This window comes from Oncorhynchus mykiss, chromosome 11, assembly GCF_013265735.2.
Source record: "Oncorhynchus mykiss isolate Arlee chromosome 11, USDA_OmykA_1.1, whole genome shotgun sequence".
In the NCBI taxonomy this organism is placed as follows: Eukaryota; Metazoa; Chordata; class Actinopteri; order Salmoniformes; family Salmonidae; genus Oncorhynchus; species Oncorhynchus mykiss.
Window position 1 is genome coordinate 16,098,586 of NC_048575.1, and position 16,870 is coordinate 16,115,455.

Sequence of the window (16,870 nt, forward strand, 5' to 3'; positions counted from 1 at the left end):
CACACACACACACACACACACACGTGTGTGCATTGGTTTTGTGTGTGAGCGTATGTGTGTGTGTGTGTGTCTAGTGCCACTCCACTGCTCTTTACTCTGTTGATTCAGTTAATTAGTCTGGTAGAACATGACTGAGTCTCCATAGAGCAATGGACACACACACACACACGGACACAGGCTGCTGTTTTCTTGCTTGTTTAAACTGCTGTATTTGCTGTGTGTGTATGTTTTGTAGACAAGTGTGTGTTACCATCTCTATCTCTTCAGGTAGTGTGCATGTGCATGCATTTGTGTGTGTCTTTGCGCGTGTGAGTTGCTTCGACTAAAGACAGAGATCGTGTGCGACAGGTCCAGAATGTCCTCGGGGCAGTGGACATAACTCGAAATAACTTGACTGTGTGTGTGAGTGTTGGCTGGCTGGCTGGCTAGCTGGGGGTGTCAGATCAGAGGACAGACAGTCTTTTATATTTAGCTGCAGCGGCACCTCAGCCCTGCTAGAGAGCTCTACAACCCAACTGTCTATGTGTGCTGTTTAAGTACCTCTGGGAAGTATAAGCTGTTTTGAAGAGCGTGTGTGTGTTGTAGAAGGACAGAGCCTGAGGAGATGCACACACCCCGTCCAGACCAGCGTGTGAGTATGTGTGGGAACAAGCGGTGCAGCGTCTGACAGAACCGGAGAGGAGAGGTCTGGATCGACAGATTCACATGCTCCACCGGGCACTAGGCAGCGGACAGCCGGTTTGCTGACTTTCTGATTGTTGACACATTTTCTCAGAGCCATCATATAACTCTCTTTCTCTCTCTCTCGCTCGCTCACTACTCCCCCCCTCGTCTCTGTGTGATAGTGTTGAACTAGCCTGATCTGGTCTGGTTGGTAACACAGTAAGGAAATGATGTGTGAGGTTGTCAGTGGACAGACTCAGACCCACACGACTCCCCAGGCAACAGATGCACTGAGACACTAGCTCAGCTCCAATCCTCAGGAGGAGAGGAAAACCGAGGAAGAGCGAGACGAACTCCGCTTTCATCCCTGGGACCATGGACACGGCTGGTCAGAGTGCGCTGGCGACCGAGGCAGGGGGAGAGGGTCGAGGAGGAGGGGGGGAGAGTCGTGAGGGAGTGTTTGTAGGGTCTGTGGACCGGGAGAATGTGTCCAGCCCAAGCCCCTCCACCAAGCAGCGCTCCCTGAGGGCAGTCTATGTGCTGAACGATGGGCTGAAGGCAGTGCTGGCGACCAGCCCCGAGTCGGGGGCACTCCAGTGTCTGCAGAGAGCCTGTGATGCAGAGAGCGCTCTGCTGACCACCGTCACCTTTGGACGACTGGACTTTGGAGAGACCTCGGTGCTGGACACCTTCTACGATGCAGGTTTGTGTGTGTGTGTCATTATTATTTCTCACAATCATTTCAACAGTTGAAGTTGAGTTTTGATCTGCTCCTGGGGTTTTTGAAAAATGCTTTTTACAGGAAGAAAGGTTACAATACATGATATTTGTAAAGTTATGAGCAGCTTTAGCCGGGTTAATTAAGATTGAGATTCATAATATATCGGTAATAGGATTTGTCATTGTTTTATTGTGATGATGAACTCACGCAGTATGCACACGTGGTGAACAGACTGGCAAGATAATGACTCGAACAATCCACGAGGATGCGCAGGAAAACATGCAGCAACACATAGATACCAATTTATTTATTTATTACAAAGGATTTTTTAAAATATGTAAAAATATTCCAAGACTGGAAGCTGTATAATAAAATATATAGACAAACTTAATAGTGTACTTTATCTTACAGCATATTATTTATGCTGCAACGAACACCAAGGCCACATGTTATTTCCTTGTTCTGGCCTGGTGTCCTGACCTTAACCCTACTAACCCCTGCCCTATCCCTACCTGCCTGCAAGCTCTCCAGGAACACATTGCCTGCCTGCCAGCCGGAAATGTGTGTGTGTGCGTGTGTGTGTGTGTGTGTGTGTGTGTGTGTGTGTGTGTGTGAGACAGACTGGCCTTGCTGCGTGTGCCATTGGTATCATGCTGTATTGACCCACTTCCTAGTAACACGTGATGTGTTTGTTATATGGGTCGGCTTACAATATTAACTGTCATGATGATGATGATGATGATGGCTATGACACACTGACATGTTGTGCTGCGTTCTCTCACTCCCTCGCACTCTCTAATAAGACACAAGAAGTCGACACACGTGTGCGGCAGCATGGCTGTGTAAGATGATCCTCAGACTGCTTTCATTTCTATTTATACCATACCATTATGTTGTCCACACCTCGCCTACAGCTGCTCCCGAGCCGGGTGACCAAACAACAACACCAGGGCTGCCGTCGGTAGGCAGGAAACAGGACAAAACATTTTCCAACAGAGGATCTACTAACGTTACCTGAACTTGTCCAACAAGAAGCACTAAATTGAATTTCTTGACAAAAAATGTGGCTAGGTTAAAACCTACTGAACACAACTCTGAAGAACGGCAATCCTTGTCAGCACTACCACCATAATACAGACAATACCACTATAATACAGACACTACCACTATAATACAGACACTACCACCATAATACAGACACTACCACTATAATACAGACACTACCACCATAATACAGACACTACCACTATAATACAGACACTACCACTATAATACAGACACTACCACTATAATACAGACAGACACTACCACTATAATACAGACACTGACACGATAATACAGACACTGCAACTACAATACAGACACTACCACTATGAAACAGACACTACATTACCACCATAATACAGACACTACACTACCACTTTAATACAGACACTACACTACAACACAGACACTACCACTACAATACAGAAACTACCACGATAATGCAGACACTACCACTACAATACAGACACTACCACGATAATACAGACACTACCACTACAATACACTTACTACCACTACAATACATATACTACACTACCACTGCAATACAGACACTACCACTATAATACAGACACTACCACTATAATACAGACACTAATCTACCACTACAATACAGGCACTGCCACTATATACAGACACTACACTATGACTACAATACAGACACTACCACTACGATACAGACACTACACTACCAATACAATACAGGCACTACCACTATATACAGACACTACACCATGGCTACAATACAGAAACTACCACAATAATGCAGACACTACCACTACAATACAGACACTACCACTACAATACAGACACTACCACTATAATACAGGCACTACCACTACAATACACATACTACCACTACAATACAGATATTACCACTATAATACAAACACTACACTACCACTAAAATACAGACACTACACTAACACTGGCAATACTGACACTACACTACCACTGCAATACAGACACTAATCTACCACTATATAATACAGACACTAATCTACCACTACAATACAGGCACTGCCACTATATACAGACACTACACTATGACTACAATACAGAAACTACCACAATAATGCAGACACTACAACTACAATACAGACACTACCACTATAATACAGGCACTACCACTACAATACACATACTACCACTACAATACAGATATTACCACTATAATACAGACACTACACTACCACTAAAATACAGACCCTGCCACTACAATACAGACACTACACTACCACTGCAATACAGACACTACACTACAGACACTACACTACCATTACAATACAGACACTAACACTGCAATACAGAAACTACCAAGATAATGCACACACTACCACTACAATACATACACTACCACGATAATACAGACACTACCACTACAATACACATACTACCACTACAATACAGATATTACCACTATAATACAGACACTACACTACCACTACAATACAGACACTACCACTACAATACAGACACTAACACTACAATACAGACACTACCACTACAATACAGACACTACCACTACAATACAGACACTACACTACCAATGCAATACAGGCACTACCACAATATACAGACACTACACTATGGCTACAATACAGAAACTACCACAATAATGCAGACACTACCACTACAACACAGACACTACCACTACAATACAGACACTACCACTACAATACAGACACTACCACTACAATACAGACACTAACACTACAATACAGACACTACCACTACAATACAGACACTACCACTACAATACAGACACTACACTACCACTGCAATATAGACACTACACTACCACTGCAATACTGACACTACACTACCACTGCAATACAGACACTACCACTATAATACAGACACTAATCTAGCACTACAATACAGGCACTGCCACTATATACAGACACTACACTATGACTACAATACAGACACTACCACTACAATACAGACACTACACTACCAATACAATACAGGCACTACCACTATATACAGTAACTACACTATGGCTACAATACAGAAACTACCACCATAATGCAGACACTACAACTACAATACAGACACTACCACTATAATATATGCACTACCACTACAATACACATACTACCACTACAATACAGATATTACCACTACAATACAGACACTAACACTACAATACAGACACTACCACTACAATACAGACACTACCACTACAATACAGACACTACACTACCAATGCAATACAGGCACTACCACAATATACAGACACTACACTATGGCTACAATACAGAAACTACCACAATAATGCAGACACTACCACTACAATACAGATACTACCACTACAATACAGACACTACCACTACAAAACAGACACTACCACTACAAAACAGACACTACCACTACAAAACAGACACTACCACTACAAAACAGACACTACCACTACAAAACAGACACTACCACTACAAAACAGACACTACCACTACAAAACAGACACTACCACTACAAAACAGACACTACCACAACAATACAGACACTACACCACCACTAAAATACAGACACTACCACTAAAATACAGACACTACCACTACAATACAGACACTACCACTACAAAACAGACACTACCACTACAACACAGACACTACCACTACAAAACAGACACTACCACAACAATACAGACACTACACTACCACTGCAATACAGACAATACCACTAGAATACAGAAACTACACTACAACTACAATACAGACACTACCACTACAATACAGACACTACACTACCACTACAATACAGACATTACACTACCACTAAAATACAGATACTACACTACCATACAGACATTACCACTACAATAAGACACTACTACGATAATACAGTCACTACCACTATACTACAATAGACACTACCACTACAATACAGACACTACCACTACAATACAGACACTACCACTACAATACAGACACTACCACTACAATACAGACACTACCACTACAATACAGACACTACCACTACAATACAGACACTACCACTACAATACAGACACTACCACTACAATACAGACACTCCCACTACAATACAGACACTACCACTACAATACAGACACTACCACTATAATACAGACACTACACTAGCACGAACATACAGACACTACCACTATAATACAGACACCTACCACTACAATACAGACACTACCACTACAATACAGACACTACCACTACAATACAGACACTACCACTACAATACAGACACTACCACTACAATACAGACACTACCACTACAATACAGACACTCCCACTACAATACAGACACTACCACTACAATACAGACACTACCACTATAATACAGACACTACACTAGCACGACAATAAAGACACCACACTAGCACTAAAATACTGACACTACACTACCACTGCAATACAGACACTACTCTACCACTACAATACAGGCACTGCCACTATATACAGACACTACACTATGACTACAATACAGACACTACCACTACGATACAGACACTACACTACCAATACAATACAGGCACTACCACTATATACAGACACTACACCATGGCTACAATACAGAAACTACCACAATAATGCAGAAACTACAACTACAATACAGACACTACCACTATAATACAGGCACTACCACTACAATACACATACTACCACTACAATACAGATATTACCACTATAATACAGACACTACACTACCACTAAAATACAGACCCTGCCACTACAATACAGACACTACACTACCACTGCAATACAGACACTACACTACAGACACTACACTACCATTACAATACAGACACTAACACTGCAATACAGAAACTACCAAGATAATGCACACACTACCACTACAATACATACACTACCACGATAATACAGACACTACCACTACAATACACATACTACCACTACAATACAGATATTACCACTATAATACAGACACTACACTACCACTACAATACAGACACTAACACTACAATACAGACACTACCACTACAATACAGACACTACCACTACAATACAGACACTACACTACCAATGCAATACAGGCACTACCACAATATACAGACACTACACTATGGCTACAATACAGAAACTACCACAATAATGCAGACACTACCACTACAACACAGACACTACCACTACAATACAGACACTACCACTACAATACAGACACTACCACTACAATACAGACACTAACACTACAATACAGACACTACCACTACAATACAGACACTACACTACCACTGCAATATAGACACTACACTACCACTGCAATACTGACACTACACTACCACTGCAATACAGACACTACCACTATAATACAGACACTAATCTAGCACTACAATACAGGCACTGCCACTATATACAGACACTACACTATGACTACAATACAGACACTACCACTACAATACAGACACTACACTACCAATACAATACAGGCACTACCACTATATACAGTAACTACACTATGGCTACAATACAGAAACTACCACCATAATGCAGACACTACAACTACAATACAGACACTACCACTATAATATATGCACTACCACTACAATACACATACTACCACTACAATACAGATATTACCACTATAATACAGACACTACACTACCACTAAAATACAGACACTGCCACTACAATACAGACACTACCACTACAATACAGACACTACACTACCAATACAATACAGGCACTACCACTACATACAGACACTACACTATGGCTACAATACAGAAACTACCACAATAATGCAGACACTACCACTACAACACAGACACTACCACTACAATACAGACACTACCACTACAATACAGACACTACCACTACAATACAGACACTACCACTACAATACAGACACTACCACTACAATACAGACACTACACTACCACTGCAATATAGACACTACACTACCACTGCAATACTGACACTACACTACCACTGCAATACAGACACTAATCTACCACTACAATACAGGCACTGCCACTATATACAGACACTACACTATGAATACAATACAGACACTACCACTACAATACAGACACTACACTACCAATACAATACAGGCACTACCACTATATACAGTAACTACACTATGGCTACAATACAGAAACTACCACAATAATGCAGACACTACAACTACAATACAGACACTACCACTATAATACAGGCACTACCACTACAATACACATACTACCACTACAATACAGGTATTACCACTATAATACAGACACTACACTACCACTAAAATACAGACACTGCCACTACAATACAGACACTACACTACCACTGCAATACAGACACTACACTACAGACACTACACTACCAATACAATACAGACACTAACACTGCAATACAGAAACTACCACGATAATGCACACACTACCACTACAATACAGACACTACCACTATAATACAGGCACTACCACGATAATACAGACACTACCACTACAATACACATACTACCACTACAATACAGATATTACCACTATAATACAGACACTACACTACCACTGCAATACAGACACTACCACTGCAATACAGACATTACCACTACAATACAGACACTACCACTACAATATAGACACTACACTACCACTGCAATACAGACACTACACTACCACTGCAATACAGACACAACACTACAATACAGACACTACACTACCACTAAAATACAGACACTACACTACAATACAGACATTACCACTACAATAAAGACACTACTACGATAATACAGACAATACCACTACAATACAGACACTACACTACCACTACAATACAGACACTAACACTACAATACAGACACTAACACTACAATACAGACACTACCACTACAATACAGACACTACCACTACAATACAGACACTACCACTACAATACAGACACTACCACTACAATACAGACACTACCACTACAAAACAGACACTACACTACCACTACAAAACAGACACTACACTACCACTACAATACAGACACTACCACTACAATACAGACACTACCACTACAATACAGACACTACCACTACAATACAGACACTACCACTACAATACAGATACTACCACTACAATACAGACACTACCACTACAAAACAGACACTACCACTACAAAACAGACACTACCACTACAAAACAGACACTACCACTACAAAACAGACACTACCACTACAAAACAGACACTACCACTACAAAACAGACACTACCACTACAAAACAGACACTACCACAACAATACAGACACTACACCACCACTAAAATACAGACACTACCACTAAAATACAGACACTACCACTACAATACAGACACTACCACTACAAAACAGACACTACCACTACAACACAGACACTACCACTACAAAACAGACACTACCACAACAATACAGACACTACACTACCACTGCAATACAGACAATACCACTAGAATACAGAAACTACACTACCACTACAATACAGACACTACACTACCACTACAATACAGACATTACACTACCACTAAAATACAGATACTACACTACCATACAGACATTACCACTACAATAAGACACTACTACGATAATACAGTCACTACCACTATACTACAATACAGACACTACCACTACAATACAGACACTACCACTACAATACAGACACTACCACTACAATACAGACACTACCACTACAATACAGACACTACCACTACAATACAGACACTACCACTACAATACAGACACTACCACTATAATACAGACACTACACTAGCACGAACATACAGACACTACCACTATAATACAGACACCTACCACTACAATACAGACACTACCACTACAATACAGACACTACCACTACAATACAGACACTACCACTACAATACAGACACTACCACTACAATACAGACACTACCACTACAATACAGACACTACCACTACAATACAGACACTCCCACTACAATACAGACACTACCACTACAATACAGACACTACCACTATAATACAGACACTACACTAGCACGACAATACAGACACCACACTAGCACTAAAATACTGACACGACCACTACAATACAGACACCTACCACTACAATACAGACACCTACCTCTACAATACAGACACTACCACTACAATACAGACACTATACTACCTCTACAATACAGACACTACACTACAATACAGACATTACCACTAAAATACAGACACTACCACGATAATACAGACACTACCACGATAATACAGACACCTACCACTACAATACAGACACTACCACTACAATACAGACACTACCACTATAATACAGAAACCTACCACTATAATACAGACACTACCACTACAATACAGACACTACCACTACAATACAGACACTACCACGATAATACAGACACTACCACGATAATACAGACACTACCACTACAATACAGACACTACCACGATAATACAGACACTACCACTATACTACAGACACTACACTACCACTACAATACAGACACTACCACTACAATACAGACACTACACTACCACTACAATGCAGACACAAGACTACCACTAAAATACAGACACTACACTACAATACAGACATTACCACTCCAATACAGACACTACACTACCACTACAATACAGACACTACAATACAATACAGACACTACACTACAATACAGACACTACCACTACAATACAGACACTACCACTATACTACAGACACTACCACTACATTACAGACACTACCACTACAAAACAGACACTACCACAACAATACAGACACTACACTACCACTGCAATACAGAAACTACACTTCCACTACAATACAGACACTACCACTGCAATACAGACACAACACTACAATACAGACACTACACTACCACTACAATACAGACACTACCACTAAAATACAGACACTACACTACAATAGAGACACTACACTACCACTACAATACAGACACTACACTACCACTACAATACAGACACTACCACTAAAATACAGACACTACACTACAATAGAGACACTACACTACCACTAAAATAGACACTACACTACAACAGAGACACTACACTACACTACAATACAGACACTACACTACCACTACAATACAGACACTACCACTAAAATGCAGACACTACACTATAATACAGATATTACCACTACAATACAGACACTACCACGATAATACAGACACTACCACTACAATACAGACACTACACTTCCACCACAATACAGACATTACCACTACAATACAGACACTACTACCCTAATACAGACACTACCACTACAAAACAGACACTACACTACCACTACAATACAGACACTACCACAACAATACAGACACTACCACTACAATACAGACACTACCACTATACTACAGACACTACACTACCACTACAATACAGACACTACCAATACAATACAGACACTAGCACGACAATACAGACACTACCACTACAACACAGACACTACCACTACAAAACAGACACTACCACAACAATACAGACACTACACTACCACTGCAATACAGACAATACCACTAGAATACAGAAACTACACTACCACTACAATACAGACACTACACTACCACTACAATACAGACATTACACTACCACTAAAATACAGATACTACACTACCATACAGACATTACCACTACAATAAGACACTACTACGATAATACAGTCACTACCACTATACTACAATACAGACACTACCACTACAATACAGACACTACCACTACAATACAGACACTACCACTACAATACAGACACTACCACTACAATACAGACACTACCACTACAATACAGACACTACCACTACAATACAGACACTACCACTATAATACAGACACTACACTAGCACGAACATACAGACACTACCACTATAATACAGACACCTACCACTACAATACAGACACTACCACTACAATACAGACACTACCACTACAATACAGACACTACCACTACAATACAGACACTACCACTACAATACAGACACTACCACTACAATACAGACACTACCACTACAATACAGACACTCCCACTACAATACAGACACTACCACTACAATACAGACACTACCACTATAATACAGACACTACACTAGCACGACAATACAGACACCACACTAGCACTAAAATACTGACACGACCACTACAATACAGACACCTACCACTACAATACAGACACCTACCTCTACAATACAGACACTACCACTACAATACAGACACTATACTACCTCTACAATACAGACACTACACTACAATACAGACATTACCACTAAAATACAGACACTACCACGATAATACAGACACTACCACGATAATACAGACACCTACCACTACAATACAGACACTACCACTACAATACAGACACTACCACTATAATACAGAAACCTACCACTATAATACAGACACTACCACTACAATACAGACACTACCACTACAATACAGACACTACCACGATAATACAGACACTACCACGATAATACAGACACTACCACTACAATACAGACACTACCACGATAATACAGACACTACCACTATACTACAGACACTACACTACCACTACAATACAGACACTACCACTACAATACAGACACTACACTACCACTACAATGCAGACACAAGACTACCACTAAAATACAGACACTACACTACAATACAGACATTACCACTCCAATACAGACACTACACTACCACTACAATACAGACACTACAATACAATACAGACACTACACTACAATACAGACACTACCACTACAATACAGACACTACCACTATACTACAGACACTACCACTACATTACAGACACTACCACTACAAAACAGACACTACCACAACAATACAGACACTACACTACCACTGCAATACAGAAACTACACTTCCACTACAATACAGACACTACCACTGCAATACAGACACAACACTACAATACAGACACTACACTACCACTACAATACAGACACTACCACTAAAATACAGACACTACACTACAATAGAGACACTACACTACCACTACAATACAGACACTACACTACCACTACAATACAGACACTACCACTAAAATACAGACACTACACTACAATAGAGACACTACACTACCACTAAAATAGACACTACACTACAACAGAGACACTACACTACACTACAATACAGACACTACACTACCACTACAATACAGACACTACCACTAAAATGCAGACACTACACTATAATACAGATATTACCACTACAATACAGACACTACCACGATAATACAGACACTACCACTACAATACAGACACTACACTTCCACCACAATACAGACATTACCACTACAATACAGACACTACTACCCTAATACAGACACTACCACTACAAAACAGACACTACACTACCACTACAATACAGACACTACCACAACAATACAGACACTACCACTACAATACAGACACTACCACTATACTACAGACACTACACTACCACTACAATACAGACACTACCAATACAATACAGACACTAGCACGACAATACAGACACTACCACTGCAATACAGACACTACCACTATAAAACAGACACTACCACAACAATACAGACACTACACTACCACTGCAATACAGACACTACCACTACAATACAGAAACTACCACTATAATACAGACACTACACCACCACTATAATACAGACACTCACTACCACTACAATACAGACATTGTACTACTACTAAAATACAGAAACTACACTACAATATAGACATTACCACTACAATAAGACACTACTACGATAATACAGTCACTACCACTATACTACAATACAGACACTACCATTACAATACAGACACTACCACTATAATACAGACACTACACTAGCATGACAATACAGACACTACACTAGCACAAAAATACAGACACTACCACTATAATACAGACACCTACCACTACAATACAGACACTTCCACTACAATACAGACACTACCACTACAATACAGACACTACCACTACAAAACAGACACTACCACTGCAAAACAGACACTACCACAACAATACAGACACTACACTACCACTGCAATACAGAGACTACACTACCACTACAATACAGACACTACCACTGCAATACAGACACAACACTACAATACAGACACTACACTACCACTACAATACAGACACTACCACTAAAATACAGACACTACACTATAATACAGACACTACACAACCACTACAATACAGACACTACCACTAAAATACAGACACTACACTACAATACAGATATTACCACTACAAAACAAACACTACCACTACAAAACAGACACTACACTACCACTACAATACAGACACTACCACAACAATACAGACACTACCACTACAATAGAGACACTACCACTATACTACAGACACTACACTACCACTACAATACAGACAATACCAATACAATACAGACACTAGCACGACAATACAGACACTACACTACCACTACAAAACAGACACTACCACTACAATACAGACACTACCACAACAATACAGACACTACCACTACAATACAGACACTACCACTATACTACAGACACTACCACTACAATACAGACACTAACACTACAAGACAGACACTAACACTACAATACAGACACTACCACTACAAAACAGACACTACCACAACAATACAGACACTACACTACCACTGCAATACAGACACTACACTACCACTACAATACAGACACTACCACTACAATACAGACACTACCACTATACTACAGACACTACCACTACAAAACAGACACTAACACAACAATACAGACACTACCCTACCACAACAATACAGACACTACCCTACCACTACAATAAAGACAATACACTACCACTACAATACAGACACTACACTACCACTACAATTCAGACACTACCACTGCAATACAGACACTACCACTACAATACAGACACTACCACTATAATACAGACACTACACAAGCACGAATATACAGACACTACACTAGCACTAAAATACTGACACCTACCACTACAATACATACACCTACCACTACAATACAGACACTACCACTACAAAACAGACACTAACACAACAATACAGACACTACACTACCACTGCAATACAGAAACTACACTACCACTACAATACAGAAACTACACTACCACTACAATACAGACACTGCACTACAATACAGACATTACCACTACAATACAGACACTACCACGATAATACAGACACTACCACGATAATACAGACACTACCACTACAATACAGACACTACCACTATACTACAGACACTACACTACCACTACAATACAGACACAACCACTACAATACAGACACTACACTACCACTAAAATACAGACACTACACTACAATACAAACACTACACTGCAATACAGACACTACCACTACAATACAGACACTACCACTACAAAACAGACACTAACACAACAATACAGACACTACCCTACCACTACAATAGAGACACTACACTACCACTACAATTCAGACACTGCCACTACAATACAGACACTACCACTACAATACAGACACTACCACTATACTAGACACTACACTACCACTACAATACAGACACTACACTAGCACTAAAATACTGACACCTACCACTACAATACAGACACCTACAACTACAATACAGACACTACCACTACAAAACAGACACTAACACAACAAAACAGACACTACACTACCACTGCAATACAGAAACTACACCACCACTACAATACAGACACTACACTACCACTACAATACAGACACTGCACTACAATACAGACATTACCACTACAATACAGACACTACCACGATAATACAGACACTACACTACCACTACAATACAGACACTACCACTACAATACAGACACTACACTACCACTACAATGCAGACACAAGACTACCACTAAAATACAGACACTACACTACAATACAAACACTACACTACAATACAGACACTACCACTACAATACAGACACTACACTACAATAGAGACACTACACTACCACTACAATACAGACACTACACTACCACTACAATACAGACACTACCACTAAAATACAGACACTACACTACAATAGAGACACTACACTACCACTAAAATAGACACTACACTACAACAGAGACACTACACTACACTACAATACAGACACTACACTACCACTACAATACAGACACTACCACTAAAATGCAGACACTACACTACAATACAGATATTACCACTACAATACAGACACTACCACGATAATACAGACACTACCACTACAATACAGACACTACACTTCCACCACAATACAGACATTACCACTACAATACAGACACTACTACCCTAATACAGACACTACCACTACAAAACAGACACTACACTACCACTACAATACAGACACTACCATAACAATACAGACACTACCACTACAATACAGACACTACCACTATACTACAGACACTACACTACCACTACAATACAGACACTACCAATACAATACAGACACTAGCACGACAATACAGACACTACCACTGCAATACAGACACTACCACTATAAAACAGACACTACCACAACAATACAGACACTACACTACCACTGCAATACAGACACTACCACTACAATACAGAAACTACCACTATAATACAGACACTACACCACCACTACAATACAGACACTCACTACCACTACAATACAGACATTGTACTACTACTAAAATACAGAAACTACACTACAATATAGACATTACCACTACAATAAGACACTACTACGATAATACAGTCACTACCACTATACTACAATACAGACACTACCATTACAATACAGACACTACCACTATAATACAGACACTACACTAGCATGACAATACAGACACTACACTAGCACAAAAATACAGACACTACCACTATAATACAGACACCTACCACTACAATACAGACACTTCCACTACAATACAGACACTACCACTACAATACAGACACTACCACTACAAAACAGACACTACCACTGCAAAACAGACACTACCACAACAATACAGACACTACACTACCACTGCAATACAGAGACTACACTACCACTACAATACAGACACTACCACTGCAATACAGACACAACACTACAATACAGACACTACACTACCACTACAATACAGACACTACCACTAAAATACAGACACTACACTATAATACAGACACTACACAACCACTACAATACAGACACTACCACTAAAATACAGACACTACACTACAATACAGATATTACCACTACAAAACAAACACTACCACTACAAAACAGACACTACACTACCACTACAATACAGACACTACCACAACAATACAGACACTACCACTACAATAGAGACACTACCACTATACTACAGACACTACACTACCACTACAATACAGACAATACCAATACAATACAGACACTAGCACGACAATACAGACACTACACTACCACTACAAAACAGACACTACCACTACAATACAGACACTACCACAACAATACAGACACTACCACTACAATACAGACACTACCACTATACTACAGACACT

General features: G+C 40.1%; 1 protein-coding gene across 6 annotated transcripts in view; it reads left to right on the plus strand.

Moving 5' to 3' along the window:
• Nucleotides 1-19: 19 nt before the first annotated feature.
• The window catches only part of map3k15 (mitogen-activated protein kinase kinase kinase 15), a 106,450-nt gene continuing 89,599 nt past the window's right edge, over nt 20-16,870 (plus strand). For 5 of the 6 annotated variants that reach the window (XM_036935019.1, XM_036935024.1, XM_036935021.1 and 2 more), the window contains exon 1: nt 20-1,366. In XM_036935019.1, the coding sequence (XP_036790914.1) occupies nt 1,039-1,366 (328 nt within the window). In that variant the 5' untranslated portion in view covers nt 20-1,038. The remainder of the gene's footprint in view (nt 1,367-16,870) is intronic. The other variant, XM_036935020.1, reaches the window with a different exon arrangement.